This window comes from Echinococcus granulosus (assembly GCF_000524195.1).
Source record: "Echinococcus granulosus chromosome Unknown EG_S00020, whole genome shotgun sequence".
Taxonomy (NCBI): Eukaryota; Metazoa; Platyhelminthes; class Cestoda; order Cyclophyllidea; family Taeniidae; genus Echinococcus; species Echinococcus granulosus.
The window spans coordinates 349348-373253 of NW_020170400.1; the positions used below are offsets into that span (position 1 = coordinate 349348).

The window sequence follows — 23906 nt, forward strand, 5'->3', positions numbered from 1 at the left end:
TTTGAAAGGTTCTTGTCTTAGCTTGAGGGTCGTTCCAGGCTCCCTCACTTAACATTCTTTGGCCCCTACAATGGTGGTCAATCCTTATGATCATTTACGAGGTAGACGGTTTCGGTGAAAATACGCAACAGTAAGAGAAAAATATTTTTTCGGGTTCCATTTATTGTTGCGTTATTCGGACTTTAAAAACAAAAATGTTTGAATTCAAGGTACCATTATACGATGCATGCATTCGAATCCATTTAGAGCGTTCCCGAGAAAGCAAATCTCCTTTTTAGACTTGGGTGTTTCCGGGCCTCCTGAAATTTTGTCAAAACGGGCGCTGGAGATGGCAATTTCCAACAACACGTGATCTCACAAAGACACGACCGATAGCGAATTTCTATGGGATGGATTTTGATACAGCTCGCCGACTTGATTTGTTATATCTTGTGCCAACTTGTTTGATGCAAATGCGCGAGAATAGTTTTGCTTCATAACTCCTGCATGAGCCAGTTCAGTACTCCCTACTCTTTACTCACGTCGAGGGCTGATGTACAGCCGGTAGTTGTGACTCCATCTTGCCTTCTTTACGAATTTCAATTCACCTCCCAAGCGCCACGAATCTCTCACGGGAGAAGGCGCGGCATGTGGCAGTAGGAGGAGGTGTTCACTCAATTCGGTACGCATACGATTGACTCTGGTGATGGATCACTTGGCGATGAATGCTCTCCATTCAGGAAGAGCCTCCATTCGTAGTGGCGATGACGACTCACGCATCACCACTGCTTAAGTTGCCATGCGAAACTAACGTGTCCACATGAAGGTGTATTTGACGTGAGTGATGAGGCACTTTGTTCGTGTACCCACATCAACTGGGGAGGGAAGTCGTGGTAGAACATACAAAGCAAATTAGTCCTACACACATGCTGTGCATTTACAGATGTTAGCAAACTGCAAGACAGCGCATTATTGTCTTCAGTGAATAAGGCATACTAAGCAGTTTATTCCATATGCTACACAAAACCGCACGAACATGTTTGGTTAAGGTAAAAGTGTTCTCGCCTTGAAAAACACCTCTAAGTAAAGCAGTAGAAATTGCATCTGCTTTATACAAAATAGCAAATTAGTGTAACGATACAAAGGGCATTCAGTGTAAATCGCGCCACACATGCAGCGTCAAAATCTCCACGATAAGCTTCAACACCGACATTAGTTGAGTGCGGTAGAGGTTTGAAGCCATCGCATTGGTGGATGAGGTGGCAGTCGCCGAACAACCGGAGGAAGACGCTATTGCAGATCCTGAGAGGTTACGCACGGAAGCCTCAATGCTGTCGGCGCTACGGAACACAGCTCGCATGGTGAAGTCCTAGAAGATATGAAAGGTTGGCAAATAAGGCCTCTAGCCCTCACCAAGAACTTACACATAACTTCCAAGAAGGTTCAACCTCTGTTAAGGCCTCGGTAAGTGGAACACCTTCCACGGGTTGTTTCATGGGCGACAGTATGGTCCGCAAAAAGGAAGAGAATTTGGAAATAGCTGATGGCGATTGTTCCACTTTAGTCTCCCAAGAAAGTCTCGAGAAATGCCTCTGGGTCTGTTGAGCTGATCCATGCTCGCATCGCCAGGAAATATGAATAAGGCCTTCACGGAAGGAGGGATCGATAACCACTAGATGCGTCCGCCCACTACTCGATTCATTTGCTTCGTTGAACAAAAAAGCAACTGTCTTTCCACCACTGGAATTGAGATGATTCACCACAGAGGAGGCTAAGTGTTCTCCACTAATGTTTAGCAAATCCAAAATCCTCGGGTCCATTCGAAGGAGGTCAACCTTCAGAGGTGCCGAATTGATAAGATCCCGGAACTCTTCACACGACAGTCCACGATGCGTGACCTCGGAGAAAAGGAGGGATACAGCCTCCTGACCGATTTCATCTACTTCTTCGGCACTCGACGGAGATGGTGTTGGTGGAAGGGTAGATGCAGGAATAAGAGGGAAGTACTGGGCGTCGAAGAGACGATACCACAGAAGGTTCTTGTGGCAACTAAGAATGGCTGAGTTGATAACATGGGGCATGCTGAGATACAAAGTGTGGTGCACTAGTTTCAGCGCGCGTCGGAGCTCAATTTGGTGCGAGGGCCAAACACCTAAGTAGGAGATCTTCCAGCGAAGGCCGGGATCGTGTTGAAGGGTTGTCACTTCCCCTGAGACTGTTCGAGACATGGTGCTTCGACCTCTGCCATGGGTGGTGCCGACGGTCGATTCACCAAGAGCAAAGACATTCAAAGAAGTGTGTCGACAGCGTTGACCGCTGGCCAACGACAGTGGGAGTGCTGAAGACGAGTCGCCTGGGGTAAAGCGAACCAACAATGAACAGTCAAATGTAATTTTGGGGCCTTAGAGCCATCATTGAGCATGAGGCACTGTAAGAGACTCATTAAAAGACAACGACACTGGGAAATAGAGGGGTCGGTCGGAATATACTGCTAGAGACGTTCTTTCCACATTTAAGCGACAATTTAGTCCTCAATGAAATTGTATAGCGATTGAGAGAAATACATCCAAGGGAAGTTGTGTTTTTACATTACAGTCCCAACACATGCCCCTAAGGTTGTAATTATCAGACCGAAAAATGAGCGATCGAGGGCAGTTTGGAGGCAACAAAAGAATAAAATGTATATCCATGGGGTGCACTTCAGTGATCAACTAACCAGCAAGAATTGGAGTAGTTTCCTGACTGCCTGAACGCACAAGTTTTGGCGAGAGAGTGTTTAGATCCCTGTCCGAACTCAAACCTGGTCGAATTGCGGGCCATTCGACGGGCGTTTGGTGCTACAGGAGAGGGAACGCATTTTAAGCGCAAGAGTACGCATCGCACTGACGGCTGAAAACCAACTCAGAACCAAAATAATGAAACAAAGTGGAAGTGTAACTACTAACTTCGATTAGGCTATCGTAAGCAGCGTAAAAACCGTTTCAATGAGTTACATTTTTGACTGACCTAGCCGATTAAAAGGGTAATAGGAGGATATGTATTACTGAGCAATCCGGGATTATGAAGAGTTGTGATTGAGGAAACCGCATTAAAAAGTTTGCATTCTTTATTATCAAATATGGATAAGGGCCTAAAAAACAAATCTGCAGAGGTAGCAGTATGCTTAGCAGAATGTGGCAGATCTGTCCTACCTAGTGAAAATGCGGGTACGAGGTCGTTTACTGGATTTATTATTGGCCAGAGGGAAATTCCCCCATAATTGAGTCACGCAGAGTTACGGAATGGTTTCATGAAAGGCAATAAAGTTGAAGCCCTGACTGTCACAATGTACAACCTGCCGATTTATCTTTTACGGGTAATTCGGAGTTAACACATGATCCACACGACAGAGCGCATTGTGTTTGGCAGTTATACAAACTCGGTATCTACTCTAAATACCTCACCTAATCGAAATACCGAATGAGGTAAAAAATCAGGAAAATGGGACAATGAAATCAAATTGAAGGTAATCAACTACATAAACGTTAGAACGGAGCCTTGGGAGTGCCAAGATCTACCTCATCTCGACAGTGAGAACAGTATAAACAATTCAATGCTACCACTCCAACTACGTACTATTTGATGAATACAGGATCCTAATCATGACTAATCGGAAAGTAGCAGACATTTTCAAGACATGGTAGAGTTGATTCCACTACTCAGAATCCAGCGTTACTTTGCAAGAGATTGTTTCAACTCTCACACCTCATATTCACAACTATGACAACGAGTAAAGGAAGTAAATCTACACTATGAAAAAGAATCGGGAAACAATGGAAAAATAAAAAATAAGCTGTACTTCCCACACAGTTGCATGACAATGTATTTTATTGGTCAACGAATGATCGGTCAACAGAAAACTGTTGCAAAAGGAGGAACAATCAGTCCAGATAGAAATCGACAAGCATGAACAAAACCAATCGAAATTTATCAGTCTTGACGAACAAAAAGAACTTATGACAAATACCCAAAAAACTACTCCAATTAATAACTCTCATGAGAAAATTCCGAATGTGTAGCAGCATTCTACTAAGCATAGTACAGTACAAGGATTAAGACAGCATGCAACACACCGAGGAAACAAGATTATGAGAAAAAATTGTGAATATGATTAGGAGGGAAACGTTTTTAGACTCACGGAGCTATAGAATCGCCTACGAACTACCTTTATGAAAGACAATATATATATTATCTGGATTAAAAGCAGTGCATAAAAGAAATTTATTTTGGTCGATCAATAATAATTGGATGGTAGCCAACCAATTAAAAAGCAGGAATGTGACTAATTAAAAAGCACGGATGGAGCAGTTCTGCCAAGTTCTAACAGAAGAGCAGCAAAAGGTACGAAACGGTGTTCGAGTGAAAAGTTTACAAAAATTAGACTTACTGGTTCCTTGGGTTCCTTAAATTCTCTCTTTGTTTGGTGAATAAAAACGAAAAAAAAAGATAAAACAAAACCGACGCTCATTCCACCGATCTACTTTAAAGTAGCTAAGTAATTAGCAAGCTCAAATTAGCCGAACACACAAGGCCGCATTACTACATGAGGCATTGAAAAATATTCCAGAAAAAGATCCAGCGCATTGTGAAATAGCCGCCTACTTTCGCAACGCAGTTCCAAAGCCAAAACGCCTACTTGAGGTACGCCTTTGCCACTTGCTTAGGAATCTACTTTTGTGCATTAACAAATGATAATTGGGGAATGGGTAGGTTCAACATCAACACCCAACCAATCAAATACCGATTTAACACAGGCAATCGCAGCTATCGGATAACCAAAAGGGTTTGCGTGGTATCCAATGTATTTCGCTGCATTGACTTGTCGTAACTTCTGCCGACTTGCATAATGCATTATGCACCAGGCCGCCAGTGCAGTACTCCCTACTCTTTACTCACGTCGAGGGCTGATGTGCAGCCGGTAGTTGTGACTCCATCTTGCCTTCTTTACGAATTTCAATTCACCTCCCAAGCGCCACGAATCTCTCACGGGAGAAGGCGCGGCATGTGGCAGTAGGAGGAGGTGTTCACTCAATTCGGTACGCATACGATTGACTCTGGTGATGGATCACTTGGCGATGAATGCTCTCCATTCAGGAAGAGCCTCCATTCGTAGTGGCGATGACGACTCACGCATCACCACTGCTTAAGTTGCCATGCGAAACTAACGTGTCCACATGAAGGTGTATTTGACGTGAGTGATGAGGCACTTTGTTCGTGTACCCACATCAACTGGGGAGGGAAGTCGTGGTGGAAAATGCGAAGCAAATGACTTATTAACGGATGATAGTGAATTATACAAACATGCTGCTCATCTTAAACTAAGTCTGTCCGTTCAGTGATGAAAAGTAGCCTCTAGGTTCCAACTTCTGCTACTCTCATTGTGCACGCTTCCAAGGCATTCACCGCTCCGACCTCATGAGACTACGTTGGCTTTGGATGTGTGTATGCAGTGGACTGCTGATGCAACCGCCTACCAGAAATGGGTCACTTGGAGAGAGCCAGCGGACCAAGGAAAGCGTCTTCTTGGAAAACACTGAAGATTAGTCGATTAGTTGGAATCGAAGCAACACTCTATGCCTCAAACTACCCTAAAACTCTCTGACCTAGGGGATAGAAGACGAGAAGGAAATCCTTGACCTCACCATTGTTCTCCGTATTTTTCGGATGATATTTTGTGTGTCTACCACCCATTCCTGACAATGACATGTGAAATATAAAAGATAGATATGAGGTAAAGGCAGTACAGAAGCGGTGGCTAAGACTAGGCTCCTACTTTTAGAGAAAATTTTTTAAACAAGTAGATTTCGAAGCAACTTTGTCACGTCGGGAAAGGAATGAACTATAGATTATAGTAGTAAATTATTTTAACGAGCAAAGTATTCGTAGAAGCCTTCTGCAAGTCAACTTCTATCATTCGCAGTCGCACAAACTAATTTAAAATCAGTTTTAAAGTATATTCGTTTCCTCGGTCCTGACCATAGCCGAATGGGCGTATGGACGCTCTGCATTTATTACATTATTTTGGCTACTTTGACTCGCTTTATTTTATTCACACACCATTCCATGGGATGGAATTTTGTAGAAACGCGGACTCACGTTAACAATGCAATTTATGCCTACAATTTTGAAGCCTAGTTGACGCTTAAGCTGTTCATCCATTAACCCTACAGGACGACGATTGCCCTAAACTGCGAGGACAGTCAACTTGTCGGGGAACAGTAGTCACACGTCACGCAAAATAGGAACATTTGAGGGGTCATTGTATTATTAAGGTTCTGGACATGACATCTTTAACCTTAGCCTCGAAATGAAGCAGCTATGCTGGGAGAGAGAGAGAGAGAGCTCCTGGCTTATGCGAGTCACTTAAAAAAGTTAGTAATGCTTAAAAGACAAGGTCTCAGGGCATGCATCATTGTCTTGCTACCAGAGTTGCCACTTTGTGGAACCTTGATGAACACACATAAATGGGAGAACAACTCCAAATTTCTTGCCAATCAAAAATACCGCGGCGTGGCAGCTTTTGTCCAGCATCATTAACTACTCTAAAATATCACAAATTCATAACTGATCATAGTGGTAAATATTAACAATAGCTAATCTTAACAATGTGCCATTATCGGCAAAGATATGCTTTACGACTTACATTGTCTTCGGGAGTTTCCTCTACCTATTTAATGTAAAGCAGAAAAGAAATAAAGAAAATGAAAAGTTGTGCCTATAAAAAATCTAGTTAACTAGATCTCTCGAATGAAGTTGGGTTATTTTAGTATTTGTGGTCAAATTTGTACGCAGAAGAAGGCAATAAAAATAACGAGTGAACGAAAGAAAGGAGAAAATGATTTCATGGATTAGGAAAACATGATATTTAGCATTCAAAAAGTCAACGAAAAAACAGCACACTCCGCTTTCACGGGTAAAATAAGACATACTTTCTATAGTCACTCACATTTGCCGCTAGAATCCACTTTATAGTCAAATTGATCTTTATTTTTCAACTTTGACACAATTAATCACTAATTTTATTGAAGTTTTTCAATCCAATTTACCCCCTTTTTAAACAAGTATGTCGCATATTTGTGACACACGGACGCAAATAAAAATACGTGTGGTCATAGTATCCAATGCATCAGGTTAGCTGTTTCGGCTTTTTTGACAGCCGTTATTGTGTTCAACTATCTTTTTGGTATTTCACGGTGAGTCGCTTGCCTACAGAGCAGTGCAGACAGCTGAAGTTATCAACGAGCCAAGAGCTTGGCTACTAAAAGTAATCTAGTTGGTAACTTGAGAAACTTCTTTCTAGTGGGGTATTTAAGCTTAAAAATGAGCCTTGGTACGAGGGGGACGTCAGTTGAAACCAAGGTAGAGGGTAATAATGAGATGAGTTAGAAACTCAGTTGCTGACCACCTCACCCCCAATGTCAGAAAGTAGCATCACTCTTAAGAAGAAAAATTCAAAGTTCAAATAGCTCTGGAAGCCATCACCAAGCAATTCCCTCGACCTTTCAGTAAAGGGGATATCAGATCCAGAACAATGCACACGCAGTCTGGCAAAGTGGTAGCACACGAAGGAGGTCGATTCACGGGAGGTGGGGATACGCGCGATCCAAATGACGGACAACATTCCATTACCTAATTTTAGCGTCTCTATGATGATTTCTTGCCAAAAACAGAAAGTTAGGAAATAGGATCATTGCACCCTCGCTTTAGCCGCGAGACATAAAGGAAGAACGATTATGGTTCCGACAGATCTCAACACTATCATTGCAGATTGGTCATCATTGAAATTTGCACCGATTCACCGCTCACCTCGAATCTCATAAATTTCATCAACAAGGTGACCTCCATTCATAAAAACAGCCTATTTTAGGCAGTGATAAGCTCCAATCAAGTAGGCTTCTGCCCAAAGTAGAGAGCACAAGCTCCTAAAAACTGAGACATTTCAAGAACTCAAGAATCTTCTCCGCCACAACCCCGGAAGGTTGGTTGCTTAAAAACCCACGCCCACCTCAGCAGACAGCCCATGCGGCAGGGAAGACAGTCGCGCCCGTGGAAACCTTCGACATTGATCAGTGAGAATAACAAATACTGAGATGCCGATGCGTTGAGGCGTAGTCGAGGACCCCGCGACTTCGGTCGACGTTGATGATACCTCTGCCTCTTTGTCGAGATAGGCTGCGCAAGCCAGAGAGAAGTGCTTCAGACAGGGTAATCGAAGCTGCGGAAAGAACCGTGGAGTGGAGGCTGAAGCAGAAGTAGAATGCGGTGGACGAGAATAACTGCGGTGGTAAGGGCGCTGTGGAGGAGTAAGTGGGGCCACTCCCCCCATCACCGCCTCCGTCGGTGCAACTAATTTTAGGGCTTCCACGATTCCCATTTCTGAGTCGGAGGTGGAAGAGGTAGAAGTATCATTGTCACCACCAGCAGGATGAACGGAAAGCGATTGAGCGGCATCGTCCGAGGTGACGGTTGAGGGGCAGCGGGGGGAGGAGAAACTGCAGAACCCGAAGCGTGCGTGCGTCGGCAGACTCGAGTTGATGCCCAGATCGAAGGCCTATTGGACAAAGAGAGCAAATTCGTCTGGTAATACTGATAAGCTTCCTATTTTGAGGAATTATTTCAAATCTCTCGCGATATGGTCTTTGCCTGTACCATCAACTGCCTAGCATTTCTGAATGTTAATAATGAAGCCATTTCCAGACATGCAAGCCTTATAGCGCCCTCAAAAGTAGCTCTGGCTCACGATTCTGATGTCATAAATTGGAAAATATGCAGTTCATACCAGGAAACCATAAGTGGTGAGTACGTTAAATGCCAGAGACGCATGAGTCTTTTAAAAACACAGCAACTACCAGCAATCATGCCAATATCTCATGCTTATGATGTGTCATACGACACCAGAATAGAACCTTTTAAAAGCCAAGGCCTACAACAATAACCGCCTAAAACCTCCACATGAGTTGTAGACAACACTGAAATGGGAACAGAGCGGGGAAGATTAATAGGCGTTGGGCCTTAATCCTGTACACTCTTGCGTACATTTGATTAAAAAGTTCCATTTTTGAGCCATACCTCCCCAAAAAAGTGAATAGTACATCCAGTGCGCTTCAAGTTACGACGACTGATGTAGAAGAGTGTGCACTAGGAGCACTGAGGCTGATACCCAAATCTAGATGTGCGCAAAAGGATGCAACAATACACAAGTCTTTAGATTAGATCTCAAAATGACTGGCAAGAACTCCTCCTCATCCTATCTATGCCAATGGTCGCACTGTCATTTTGGACTTGTGTGCATCATGCCATCTAAAGTTACAGCCGAATCACTACCAACATTACAAAGTTATTTAAGATTAAATATTTTTGTTCACCTTAAAACCGTAGGCCTGTCTTGCCTCAATGAGGTGTTCAAACACCTGTTTGGGCTTGATTCTCGCATCCACAGGAAGGTACATGGGTAGACGTGTAAAGGTTCCACGTGCAAAAACTGGCGCCAGCGGGATAATGCGAGCAAGGTCACGAAGAAAACTCACAACCGGGTAGTTGGCGGGCAAGAAGGGGTGTCGTGAAGCCCCAAAACTACCTCCACCCCTGCGTCGCTGAGCTTTTGATATCTGGGGCAAAGCCCACGTCAAATTGGGCACTTGCAGTCTTTGGCCAATAAGGTCCGATTGAACTGAAATAATCATTGTTACTTATTGATAGTCAGCAAATAGGCTAGCCAGTTATCTATGAAACATACGCCTCAAGAAGGAATCCACATTCCTAAGGTAGAAGTCATATAGGAAGGAATGAAGATGCACACAGTCACAAAGACGACTCGATTCCTCCCACTTGACCACATAGGAGCTGCTAGCAATAGATGATGAACCTGATGCTGAAACAGCAGCATTGACGGTTGTTGTGTTGCTTCCACTGCCACCAGAAGTCATGGAAAATGGATCAATCATAGCGGAGGCGATTTTCACAGCAGCCACCGCCGCCGCCCGACCAACCAAATCCACCGCCAGTGGGCCTGTCAACACCGCTCGGGAGGCGGCGCGAGTCAGCCGACATAGCTCAATCGCCTTCAGGCGCACGCAGAAGATACAATCGCGAATAAAAATCTAGTAAAAAAAATTATCCAAAAATGCACTTGGCGGTGGGTTGATAATAAAGATCAAAACAAACTCCTGACAGTTTTATTTCGAAAAAAAATATAAGGGTACACAGGCAACCAAGTGTAGATAGGTACGAAAACCTCACCTCTACCAGATGGATACCGGCCACTTTAACGGACCGTTGAAGGAGAGCGTACGGATGATCCAACTTCGGGGACTCAGAGTCCAAAGTGGAGAGGATGACAGTAAAGTGCATCTGGTGAGTCATGTAGGTCATAAACTCCTGTAGAAGACAATCTTTTGCCTCTTGCATCCAAGAGGGTGAATCCCGTACAACACTAGGTGTCACGAGGAGGGGGTATGTAAGACCACGACGTTGTTGGACTGCTGTTTTAGGCGGTGGTGAGGATTGTACGGCACCCTCCAATGGTGCGCTAAAAGGGAGTTGGCGTTGAATATAGAAAAGCCCCATTGAGATAATAAACTAGGATCAGAATCCATTCAAGAAAACCTGACTTTAAGCTTTCCTCTCTTTGAGGCTTATTGATAACACCATTAGTTTTAAAATTCACTCAATGTGTAGTCAGCGTAAACCACAAAACTAGGATTTGGTGTGATTCGTAAGTTGTCTTCTCTTTGCGATGTAATATGTGAGCGTTTGAGGTTGTGATCTTCCCAGCGAGACGCAAAATCCGCATTCACCCCACAACCTATTCAGTGGTTACTCCTGCATATTTTAAGACGCAGTTTTAGGATTATCCATTCCTTATTTTCGTGTATTCCCCCTAAATCTAAAAAATTAAATGTACGTGATTAAAACAAGACTGGTTCACATCAAACTATGTCCTTCCATTAGGAAAGAAAGCCAACCACTTTGAACAACTCAATAAGGTCAGCAATAGGTAAAAATTGACGAAATGTTTGGAATTTCAGAGTTTTGATTAATGTAGCAAAATGAAAATCAATCAAAATCGCACAGACCTTGACTTTCCTTCCATGACGAAGGTCTCATTGTGTCCCCTCCTTTCCTCCTTCCCAATATTCTTTTGATGCTCTTCCCCCTTTGCTAGATTACGATAGCCCTCCTCTTCTGCAATCTGTTCCAGTTCCCGCAGTTGCAAAGCATCAATTCGGGCACTCGGACAAAAAAGGAAGGGTGAACAGACAGTGTGAAGGGTCCGACCATACCGTTTCGCGGCCGAGTAGAAGGCTGTTAGTGGGGGCGTCGTCAACGGGGGTAGGGATGGTAACACTTGACTCTGGGAATCCATGGGAGTGTACTGTTCCAAGATAAAAGATTCACCAGCCATCCAGGCCTTCAAAGGCGTTGTAATGAGACGCAACTGTTCTGCACGGCGCCAATCGTTCTTGACCACCCGTAAGGCCTGATCCACGTGAAGGTGTACCACATCGAGATACTCCACTCCAGTCGCCGATGTATTGCCAAGAGCTGCAACTTGGGCGCAGTTCTGTGGGGGAAACCAATGAACTAGAGCACCAAATCTTGCAAGTACGACTCTCGCATTTCCTCAGAAGGGTCACCTGGTAAATCCTTGTAAGATTTAGATCTCGTGAATCCCGTAAAATTTCCCCGCCAACTCTAAGATGCTGCTGAAGGTATAAAGGTTGGGGCTGGACAAGATGGAGGAGCGTAGATTCAGTACTCGGGGTAGCGGGTGAAGTAGAATGAGTTGAGATACCTGCCGAGGCGTTCGACGGAGGAGCAGATGGTGTCGGCGGTTGAGGCGGCGTCAGAGGCTCTGCAGACGACGTAACTTGTGAAGGTGACGCAACTGTTTGCGATGGAGGTTGAAGAGGAGCCCCACTACCAACCAAACCTTCCAGGAGGCGCCGGCGAATACTTCGGGATGCCGTACTAGCAGACGGCGCTGATACTACAGTCGAAGTAGAAGGTGTCAGTTCTGGAGGGCAGAGGTGATCACTCAGATGAACGGCCTGTTTCAACAATCGGAGGTGGCTAGGTGTGCGAAGACAGTGAAAAAGACCTGTTTTCTGCAGGGACAGGCAGCTTAACAGCTGAAATGTAGAAAGGAATAAAGCACCTATTTACCAATAGTGATTTAACTAGGAGTTAAATGAAGTGACATCTTCGTGCCTGGAATCGTTGGTTGTACCAAGCGACAAGACAGTCGACGCGTTGCAATAGACGGTCGGCATCATCTCGACTCCAATTGTAGAGGTAGATACGAACCTCACGACCTCGAAGATGAATTAGACATAAAGTCTGTCGTGGCACTTGTAGACAGGCACAGGGACCTGAAGTGCCACCATCTCCAGCGATGGTAGCTGTAGTAGTGGAGACAGATCCCTCGACTATTGGTGATGTCGATGGTTTTGATGAATGGAAAAGGAACTGAGGGAGACAGAACTGCATCTCACAGAACTCTGGAACGTCTGAGACTGTGGTGGAGGAGACTGAAGCTGTAAGGGAGAAGTGATGAGAGGGTAAAAACTTATCTCCACGGCCGTATTTTGTTTTAGGATGAATTCTTCCAAATTACGTGTTGGGGTAGGCTTCACAATGCATGTACATCAGTGTCGCTGATGATGCATAAATAATTTCAATACTGCATCATAAAATATGCCAGAGTGACAACTGACTAGGCTCTGATGTAGAGAAATGTGGATTTTGCGTCTCTCTCGGACCTGATCTACAGTGTCTTTAGCTAAATCGGGTATGTACCAGATAATTGTCTGAGTTGTTGGTGGAAGACTACAGCCTTGAACGCTCATCCATCTGTTCCTAACTGGAATAATTATATTGCCAAGAGAAGACACAACAAACGAATTGCACCAAATTTAGTGTGACAAGATCCAGTTAAGTAGTTCTGTGATTCACACCGGTGTTTATGACACCTCGTGACTAGAAATCATGCAGAACTCAAAAATGACGATGATATCTCGGTAGTTTAGAGCCGAAGAAAGTGTAAAATAAGACCTCTTTAACTGGATTTAGGGTTCAAAACGCCAATTCCACCCCATAAGACGTAAGTATAATCAGCCTAAAATCAATGTTATAAAATCAAACTGTGTGAACTTACGTAAATTGACCAGAGTGGATGATGAAGTGTCAAAAGAAGTGTCCTCTAGGGTCGTCATCGATTCCATAGATACTTCAGTCGGGAGGGGTTGCATCTGAAGCTCTAAAGTCTGATGCCGTTGAATTGGAACGCGACCAGACCACGAAGAAACTGCGTCAAAGAGGGTAGAGTTTTTGTTATCATTCTAGCCATCCAAAAGATATTTAGAGAATATTGGCGGCGTTTCTTAACATCCATATTCTAAAAGCCCTATTCAGACTAAATTCGATCGGACCTTAGAGGATTCCTTTGAACTATGAGAAATGGGTCAATAATAAGATCACCAAAAACTTCTGCATAATCGCAATATCAAGTGGATATTGCCCACTGCTGCTTAATAGTTGCAGGAGTCAGCACTTCAACAAAGACTACAAAATAAAGTCCACCTTAGGGTGGTCTAGCCGTAGTGACAAATATTACTATGTTGAAGCTTTTCAGAACAAGCGAATGAATGCAGCAGTGGACTTCGTCGAAGAGACATGTAGTTGACACCTCGTGAAACTACTTTTTTTCTTTTCAAACATGAAAAGTCCCGTTCGAATTGAACACTCCTCATAAATAGCAAGAATTAAGATCCCCTGGAAAAATTTGTGGTTTTTATGAGTCTTAAGCAAATCCAAATGTACCGAATCTTAGAGCATCGAGACATATCTTAGAGTAAAACGGACTGTATGAAGTCGGCAGGACAAAAACTTACCATTTTTCACGGGAATTTTGAGCTCTTCATCTGGTGTAGATCTATCTTTCCCATCTGATTTTCCTGGAGATGTCGTCTGCCCACCAGACGACCTAATAAAGGCCGCCTCGTATCGACACACTGCATGATTCTTCCCCACGATGACAAACTCCCTGGGCTGGACAAATACTCCGCCCTTCTGTTTGAATGTGCGTCGCTTCGAAAACTTCACCCACTCCTCTCCATTTGCATCTACCGCCTCAAAGGCAAAAAAATTGATGCACTGCTGGCAGGGGCATGTCATCGATGCCAACTGTTGCTGTATCGTCGTTGATTTGATTCGGCCACTCCTATTGGGAGGTGTCGATGTGGAGAGGGGAGGACACTTGCACCAATTCGCTGGGCGACCTAGTCTCTCCTCGACAAGGGCGTTCAACTGATGAACTAATTCATCAACCAAGAGGTCAATACTCTGCAACGAAACCAGTTGCAGTTTGCGTTCAATCACAGGAGGTAGCTGAGTGGACGTAGTAACGCCTAACCAAGGAAGAAGGGTGTGAGAGAAAAAACCAGACATGCGGATGGAATCCGCAGGAACGAAGTAAGTAGAAGGTTGAGCACCAGTCTTTGTTATCGGTTCATAAGGCATGTCAGAGGAGCGACTTTTGAACACTGGAACCTCAATCAAACACGCGGGGAGGCCGAGTACAAAGTACTCCATAATTAGGTCATAGAGAGCGTTTTGCACTGCGGCGTGAAGTTTCTCGGTTAAGAGCTTTAGGTCAACCTCTCCACGTTCCCAGAGCCGCAGACGCACAGCTAGACGGTCCGGAGATGATGACACGGTGTCGTGAGAAGTCTGAAGGTCTGTTAGACATCCTACCAGCTCGGCCATACTAGCAACGCCTGCTGTGTTTTCACTGATTTCTTGACGACGCAGCCATTCCTGGAGGTCGAGACACGATGTGATGCAGAAGGGTTCTTGAGTGCCTGCTTGAAGGAGATCTACCACAGCTGTCACTAGACCAAATTTGGCAGTCCCAACACCCCTTCGACGGTGGTAAAGCATCACCTCAACACATCCGAAACGATTCCGAAGACAGGAGAGGACTTCCCTCTCTGGTTTTGCAGCAGTCATGAAAGTTAGGAGATTCTGTTTGAGGTACTGACAGAAGGGAAAGATTAATGTTCCTCTAGGAAAGTGTGGAACCTTCGAAGAATCCGTGAGAAATCTTGGAAGCGTGAAGAACAACTGATGTCGAGGTAGATGTCCCCGACGAGCGAAGAGGAAGTCAAAATCATGCGACGCAAAGCGGAAGAGAACAGTGCGTGATAAGACCTGTTGGAGACACTGGAGGACAATTTTATCCAGCAAGGACTGAAGGAGAGTTCTAACAAAGTTGCAGAAATGTCGGCTAGGTGAATTTATTCCATGCAGTGTAGCTTGCAGTTGGATTCGATTAAGACTGCTCGAACTGCTGCCTAGAAAGAGTGGAAGACTTTCTCGACGAGATGGGTTAGTGGGAGAGGTTCTACGGGGTGTCTCAAAAGCAGGACTTGATTCGAGGGGCACCTCACGCAAAAGCATGTAGAAGATGCGCGGAATGAAGTTTCTCCGCAGAGCTGGTTTCGCAGTATCCGAGGCAGGCTCCGAGTCATCGAAAACGAACATATTTTTCCGATTCATTACTGCAAAGTTCTCTAATAAGCGCCGAAGTTCTGGAAGCACCTGATTTCCGCGTTCTCCAGCAATAACAGCACGGGGAGAGACTTCCATACTGAAAACAAATTTAGGAGGGCAAGCCAACGACCCGGGTGGATAGGGCTCTGGTGAAACGGAGTTAATTTCGTTGGGCAGAGATTTCTTTCGAAGGGAGTTCTCAACCATTGGTTGGACCTCAGTGTTATCTGAATCTGTCGCTGAAGAAGCAGATACAACAACACTACGAGACTGGACGTAGGTTGGTACCAGAGGCTTTCGTTTGCAAGGTGCAGAAGTTTGTAGATTTCGCGGTGGCCGTTGTGGTGGTTCCAGAGGTTCAGGAAGGAGGGAAGAATCACAGAGGTGGTCGAGGACAAGTTGGTCGAGAAGGAGGGATTGACTAACTAGGCGTAAGGTTGATCGAATGTCATCCAGAGCACGACGGAAGACCACGCAATGCGGACAGGCGTCTTCGACAGCCGAGGGCTCACGGTGGGTGTCGGAATGATGAAAGAAGGCCTGGATGGAGGCACTTCCGACACGGAAGATAAGCCAGAATGCGGGGAGGCTGGGACCACTTATCTGGCGGACGAGGTTGAGAGAATCCTGAGGTGGAAATTGAGATGCCAGGGGGAAGCCGGTGACGTCAGTCTTCGCGTCAGTGGTGGTAGCGATGGTTGGTTGGCGTTCCAGCGAAGCAAAAGACGAAGCACGGGTCTTTGAAGTGAGAGACTCAAACTCGGCACTGTCGTCACTTACCTCGCACTCAGGGACTAATGCGACAAAAGGTGGAAGCAAAAAGCATCGATGGACTTCGATTTACCTGGATCAATACAGCTAAGACTTAGCCTTTCTCAATGAATGGTTTTTAGCACACACAAAGTCGTAAAAGTACAACTTCTAGTATAACCAAGTGTTCATTATAATACCACGAAAAGTTTTTAAGAGAGGGATTCAATTCTAAAGACAACAAGGGAAATGGTACCATATTGACAACAAATGTAATACTGGGTGATTTTTTTCCTTTGCAAATTTATCTCAATGCTAATGTCGCGGACAGGTTGGTTGTAAGGCTTTCTAAATAGCCAAATATAAGGTCTCTTTTTAATATGCTTCCCTCGTTTTTCATGCCATGTACGCTGCAATTATTTCAGCCTCCGTGCTTGCTTTTAAGGGATTCACTTTGCGTATTATATGGCTGTAGATTCTTCAGAGGTAAATCAGAGGATGAACAAAGTTAGGATGTATTCACGAGATCCCCAAAGTAAAGTTTACCTGACATTATGAAACAGATGGGGATCTTGAGCATCAAACTACTATAAAGAAGGAAAACTCACTATCCAGAGCTGGCTGTGGAGCTGATGGCAGCGACATTGAGCGTGAAGACACCTTCTGCGTTTCGAAGGCATTAAACATTAAACATTCCGTCTCGAGTTGTACGGAAATTCCCGCTTCTGAGGTGCTTCTTACAAGTGGATGTTGTTCATGTTTCTCCTGCTGAGGTGATGATGACAAAAGGGGTGAATGCAACGGTTCAGCCCTACACACCACATAGTAATCCCCTATACGATCAAGCTGCGCTTGTGCATAACGGAAAGAGATGCTCTGCAGTCGGTCCAGAAATCGTGGAACTGACTTTTCCGATTTAACAATAAACTCAAGGCCCACGCTCTCCCATCCAATTGCTCTCATCAGGTCTAGCAACACACCAGATACGCCAGAATTAGCCCCCTTTGCACCACTTATGCAAGCCTTGGACAGAAGCGCATATGAGTGACTGATATGGAAGGGCATTAGTACGGAAGAGGATGGAACGCTGTTAAGTAGAAGAGACTTGGTGTTCTCCATGTGTCGAAGAACCGCCTCCACTGTGGAAACAAGCAGAGGTTGCAGTAGACGCTGTGAACATACCACTTCGTCTTGAAGGAGCCACCGAAATATCTGTGTGGTGCGCCGTAACGATATCCACTGTTCGCTATCGAGATAGCGAAGGAATTCAGGGTTACTGAAAGTTCCACAGATACTACATGGACCAACGGCTTCGGAAATCTCCAAATGACACTCACACCAATGCAGAGAGCAGAGAAAATCACCGTCTTCGATTACCTCGGATGACGTAGAAGGAGCATGGCGGGAAGGGTGGATTTTTGATGGTGGGAGCGGCAGTGAACGTTGAAGACTATTCGTATTAAAGGCACCATCTCCTGCTTCACTAAATGTCGAGAACTCTTCACCGTCTGGACCACTGCTACTGTCGAAAGATTCACTCCTTTCTTCCACGGGATCTAAATGTCCACCTGGACCAGTAGCAATTGCAGGAGATTCCTGATAGCCGGGAGATTCAGCATTAGCATCAGAGGGAAATATCCCAACCTTCGGTTTCCAAATAAGTGGGGTAAAAATCGCGTTGAGACTGAGTTCTTGAAGATTCACTTCGTCACAGCTGGGCAACACATCCAGGAGGCATATTGGAAGGTTTTCAACGGGAAGTTTGACCTCCTCACCGCCGTGCTTTAGCTTCAAAATAACCTTCAAAAAGAGGGGTTTCCTATAAGGCATCGGTTGCACCTCATTAGGATATGATAGCACTGCAGCTGTCCCATCTCCCTTTTCCTCTACCATTGCTTCACCACGTTCTTTCTTCTTGACTTCTTCAGTATCGCTTTCTGATCGCAAGGAAGTAGGAAGCATAACTTGGCTGCCCGACACCTCAGCCAACTTCCGATATTCCGGTATGTAATTTTTTGGCGGCGGAGCGAGGATATGGGAAGTCGAGTTAGTGATGGGAATAGGCCAAGTGTCAAAGCGTTGCGCGGTTGCCAGATGGACATGAGACCGCGTTATTTCATCCCCTCCACGAAAGTAATAAAAACCAGGGAATTGTGTTATCGGGGAGAAGTATTGATTGAGCACAGAGAAGAGACGGCCACGAATTCGTTCACCATCGTGTGGACGCAACTCGCACCCCTCGGGGCTCTTCTTCTTGCATGGAAAGAAAGAAAGGTTTTGGGAGCCCGATTTACCCATCTGATTTCGAATAGCATTGAAACAGTGAGAGCAGGTAGAGCAGAGGAACTCAGTTGCATCGATAGTGATAGGAGGAAGGGAGGAGCAGAACCGCTCCGAGGTGAGAACACTCCTTATGGCTGCTTCGGAGACTACGAGCCCATGCAACAGGGTCCGATGCGCACATTCAACGAATGCCTCGTCACAGAGGTTCAACAAACCCAAAGATGCATCGCGTAGACGTGCCCAGAGAAGGCCTAACTCCGTGGTCAGCCGAGGGTTTCCTTTAGCCGCGGCAAGAAAGCTGTCCGGAGGATTGGAAGTTAATTCCTCGCGACAGATTGAACGCGGAGTTTTTAGGGTAGCATCCAAAACATCTTTATCCTGCTTAAAGAAATCAACGATGAGTGTGTCGGGATGGTTGTAGGTCCACCGATCATCCAGCGGGAAGGAGAGGTAGGTGTGCGTGCAGGAGTAAATAAAGATAGGAAAAGAGGGTTCATGACGGTTTGAGTCGCCTAGGCGCTGTCGTAAGTTATTCATCAAGTCCTGACAAAATGATGAAGTAGCGACTTTCAGGTTAGCAGGAAGGATGAAGAAGGTGACTGGAGAAGCACCAATTTCCACACTGTTGACTTCAACAAAGTTCTCCGTAGGTAACGGGTGCAAGCCTCGACTTTCACTTCGATTTTCACCACCGCCAAGACCCGACATAGTTTCAATGAAACTAACGATGGTGGCAAAACACTGCCATTCTACTTCTCCTGACTCTAGCAGAGCGCGATTCAGCCTTGGTGCGTTCTCCTCAGTCTCTTCCGACACAAGAAAATGACTAAATTGATCTGAATCGGTGGAGGAGAGGTGGATGGGTGTGATGTAGGGCATTCGCTGGGTTAAGTTGAAAATCAAACGGGTGATAACGTTCTCGGATGAGAGATATTTCAACACTGCAGTGGTCTCTTGAACCATAGAAGCGTCTAGAAGCAGGGGATAAAGAAGACACATGCGTGGACAGACCGCAGTAATGTTGGCAAGATTAAAAGGCAGTGCTACAGCAGGAGCAGTCGAGGACGACGAATTTGAAGTGGTAGTAGTCGAAGATTCCATGGAAGTGGTTTGACTCTCATTCGACGTAGGTGACGCTGGTGGTACTGCTAAACGTTGAAGCTCAATTATCCTAAGTAAACATGCGGCTAGGATCTTTTCTAGAGTGCTATAAGCTGCCAGGCAGAAACAGTCAAGTTGAAGAATCCGCTCCACCACTTGAGTGTACGATAGGTTAGCGAGATAGAGAGCTTCAGTTGGTAAGTCACTTGCATAACCGTGTTTGGGCTCTATCCACACCTCGGTAGCTATCTGGATTTCTGAACTAAGTTGGGCAGAAGTAAGGGCCTTCAGTCGGTTAACAAATAACCTAGGTACTTTGCTCGCCAGAGCTGCATCCAAAACTTTTTGAACTGCTTCCGAAGCAGTTCTCATTTCACTCGCATCTCTAGATTGGTCACTCCTTGCTGTCTTAACTCGGAACGGGTAAAGCTGATACTGAATGAGACAAGGCCGTTTTATAGCACCCTCTGCTGCAGAATCAACAGAGAACATGATCTCTCGGGCCATGCTGACGAAACCGGGTTGAGGTCCACTGCGCACAAAGTGGAAGCCCTCCTGAATCCGCAGATTCATAAGAGTAGAAAACATTTTTGCCACACAGTTTGGCGACTTTGAAACCACCGGAGCGACCCAGATGCACCCCAAGGTGCTGAGATGCTGGCGTAACAGAGCTGGCGCCACTTCACATCTCACTTCCGTCACCGTGCCCTTGAGAAAGGACTTAGACACCTGGAAATTCGATGAAGATGGCTGGGTAGCGGTACGGTAGTTCTGTTGTCGACTACTCATCCAGGTACCGGTTTCGACAATCAGACGATCGAGTTGAGAGAGGAACACCATGCAACAGGGAGTTTCGCCCCAAGAACGTTGAAGTGGTGGCACATGGACGTCTTCAGCACGATTAAGTGAAAAAGGGTAAAGAGGCCCAAAAGTACCGGATTTGTGACGCGATTTAGGTACTGCCTGTCTCCCTCGAGGCAAGAAACTGAGAACTCGGAAACGGCGTGAAAGCTGTTCCAACGTGGCACGGCGATAGTCCGATTGAACACCTGCTGTGAAAGCAACACGAACTCGCATTTCTGGGAGCTTCATTTCCAATCGAACGAGAGTGAAATAACAAGGCACGCAGAGAGAAGAAGCATGGGACAATGGTGCCTCGGAAGCCTCTGGATTGCCAGTGTCCTCAAGGGACCCATGGCTGGGATACTCCAGCCGAATGTAGGTGTGGTTTTCCAACAGCACAAACGTGCACCAATCACTAAGCATACTGTGGATTCGCGCAAGCGATTGGCGACATGTAAGAAGGTCAGTTACACGTCGGGTCGGAACGGGGATGAATAAATTCGTGGGGAGGGGTGAGTCATGTTCAAGGACAACGTATAAGGTTTCTGAGTGCATCCACCGATAACAGTTGGCAATGTCAAGAGTTAGTAAGCGACCCCAGTAGTATACAAAATTGAATAGCGACTTATCATGCTCCATTTCTTCTGCTGTATTACCAGAGAGATAAATTTCAGATCCGCCACTCGCCCCCTGTGCTGTGATGAAGACCGAGCAAAGGCCGTTTTTATACCGTACAGGCACAGAATAGATATCCGGATTGAGGTTAAAGGAAGAAACATTTTCAAGGTAATCATCAACAAGATTGAGCAGTCTGAAATGAAAGTCGAACCGGTTGAGGGTTGAGGCCAAATAGGAACTCGTTACTTGGTCACGGCGCTGCTGGGTGAATGCACGTAGGAGGGAGTAATTAGCACGAACGCGGAGGTTGGCAATGCAATAGCGTCCAGAAACGATTGGCTTAGTTCTTGAAGATGTATTGGCAGCTTGGAGGAGGTAGTAATTAGAAGAGAAAACGGGCAATTGTCCTGTGGGAAGGAACCATTCCCCCGCTAAAAAGAGACGAAATACGACGCCAGGTTTCCAAGCGAGAGCTAATTCAATCTGGATCCAGGAGGAAGAAGAGGTGGCTGGAGAAACAGAGTCATGTTTTGCTGGAGGTACTGACACGGAACGAAGACGATATCCATCTTTAAGTCGAGAGGCAAGAACATGGTTGAGAGCTGCGTGAACGATACGTGAATAAGGTTGAATTTCATTTATTGCCACCCAACCTAAATCACCCTCTTTATCCGGTGTGCTTTCGACATCGTCTTGAAGTCGTAATGCTAATAGAAGCTCGTGAATTTGGTTCCATTGGGAGGAAGTTTGTCTGGACCAATATTGCCGATCCGTAGAGAGGCCTGTTAAGCAAAATCCGGCAGTAGCATGAGCAATAAATTGACATAAATCCAGCTGCGGTATGCACGGACTCGTGGATATAGCCCGGAGGAGGTTTCTTGGTGTCCTTGCAGGAGCAAAATCAGTAACAGTGGAAGTAACAATGGCAGAGGGGACAATAAATGAGCATCTAATAGCTGCAGCTCGAAGATGTGCCAAACAACGGTCGAGTTCAACCATATCCAGCGTGGTAAAGCAGGCATCAGAAATTATTATTAGGGAGGCGGGTGCCCAGTCCGGCATCTGCATAGCGAGAGTTAGCACCCCGTGACGTAACATATCCACAAGAGCAGAGGCGGAAGAGCTAGAATAGGATGGAGTGAAGAGATCCGCGGTCTCCAATTGGAAAAGGCGCTTATTCACCGCAGCAATAACTGATTTGATGCCTTCTAGAGAAGCCTCCCAATCGTGGATGAGAGTAAATGATTGCCGGTTGGGCACCACCCCGATGATACTGATGAATAGAGAGAGGGGTGAGAGGAAGGAGTTGGGAAGGGGAAGTGAGAGGCCAGAGGAAGGAGGAATTAGTTTATAGAGAACAGATTCGAGGCAAAAGACGGCGTGATAGAGAACGGAGAAACCAGTTGAACAGGGCTGCAGCATAGAGTCGCTGAGATCTAGGACGAAGGTGATGCGATGTGAGTGAGCTAGGTACTTGACTGTGGTGTGTGGATGGATACAGTAAGAAATGGGAAAGGCGGAAGGGAGGGGAGGGGAGGGCAAGACGGCCAAGATGGAAAGACTGGACCAGGAAGCGGGCGCACAGTCTGCGGGCCAATCAGGGAGCTGAGCGCAGACACCGCTAGCGGGAAAGACGATGTGGCGGTTGACGTTGCCGATGAACCATTCGACGCGAGTGTTGTGAGACACCTTGTGACCCGGTTTGGCCAGGACGTAAACAGTGTCGGCGGGGATTTCGGTCTCTGGTGATGAATTTGAGGTCATTGTTCCACCTGGATAGGTAGGAATCAATGAAATTCTTTAGCCAATGCGATTGGGGGTAATGACCATAATCAATCACCTAGGCACTCATAAAGTTATTATGGAAAAAATAAGAATATGCAGTAATAAACGAGGAAGAATACCTAAAAATAGGACATGCACATATGTAAGACAGTACGAAAGTAAATGAACATTCGTAAGTATGAAATCAGCCATGCTCTGCAAAAAATCAATAAATGCTAGCAACAAAAAATGATACAATTTAGACCACCCAGAAAAACCAGCATGTTTCTTATCCGAACTCATAAATATGAAGTAGCTAGCGATCAAATACAACCCGTAACTCGATGCATTTACCGGCTCAGCAGCTCCTTAGAAATTATTGAGTTCTAAACACTATGTTGTGGCTAGATGCATTAATTTGGTTTTCATGGAAGTTAAAACGAACAAAGTAAAAGCTGACGCTAAGCCAAGCTAGTCCATTTGCAATGAAGGAGCATACGCATCACGCTACACCTATGACATGATCTGGATCAGCGACAACTGGCTGACAAATCAAGGTCTAATTCTGAATTACTTAATGGGCCCACAAGAATACACCTAAACCAAGCTTTGCCATTTCTAATACCCTACATCTAAAGTACATGACTTAAATAATATTTATCAATAGCATAAACTATAAGGCTTATAAATGTCCCCAAAAAGTCTAACGACTTCAGCGACGAGGCAAAAAGAAGGATACAGGAAAGATTACGGCAGCATTACCATAGGGCCCCCACGTTCTTGAAATTAGAGCCCCGCCAGTGACCCAAGCACTGACGCGTGAATCCTCAAGCTACTAATGCCAGATTGGATCCCAAGGTCGAATCCAGCATGTTTAAGAGCCAGTAAATTAAGTATAATTTAGAACTTACTTGCCTAAACCTACTTTTCATCTTTTTAGAAAATGTTAAAATTAATTGGTTTACATGTGAAAAGGC

General features: G+C 45.4%; 1 protein-coding gene across 1 annotated transcript; it reads right to left on the bottom strand. All coding sequences in view use genetic code 11, as the record gives it.

Moving 5' to 3' along the window:
• Positions 1 to 1129: 1129 nt before the first annotated feature.
• EGR_03692 (hypothetical protein) lies at positions 1130 to 22929 on the bottom strand (the record flags this gene model as incomplete). The annotated part of the gene is made up of 13 exons (XM_024492941.1): positions 1130 to 1348; positions 1404 to 2332; positions 2696 to 2816; positions 8024 to 8569; positions 9384 to 9688; positions 9755 to 10118; positions 10258 to 10546; positions 11094 to 11581; positions 11655 to 12149; positions 12256 to 12554; positions 13175 to 13324; positions 13911 to 16364; positions 16929 to 22929. 13 exons carry the CDS (start codon positions 22927 to 22929, stop codon positions 1130 to 1132), a joined length of 12660 nt encoding a protein of 4219 aa, XP_024352598.1.
• Between the last annotated feature and the right edge of the window lie 977 nt (positions 22930 to 23906).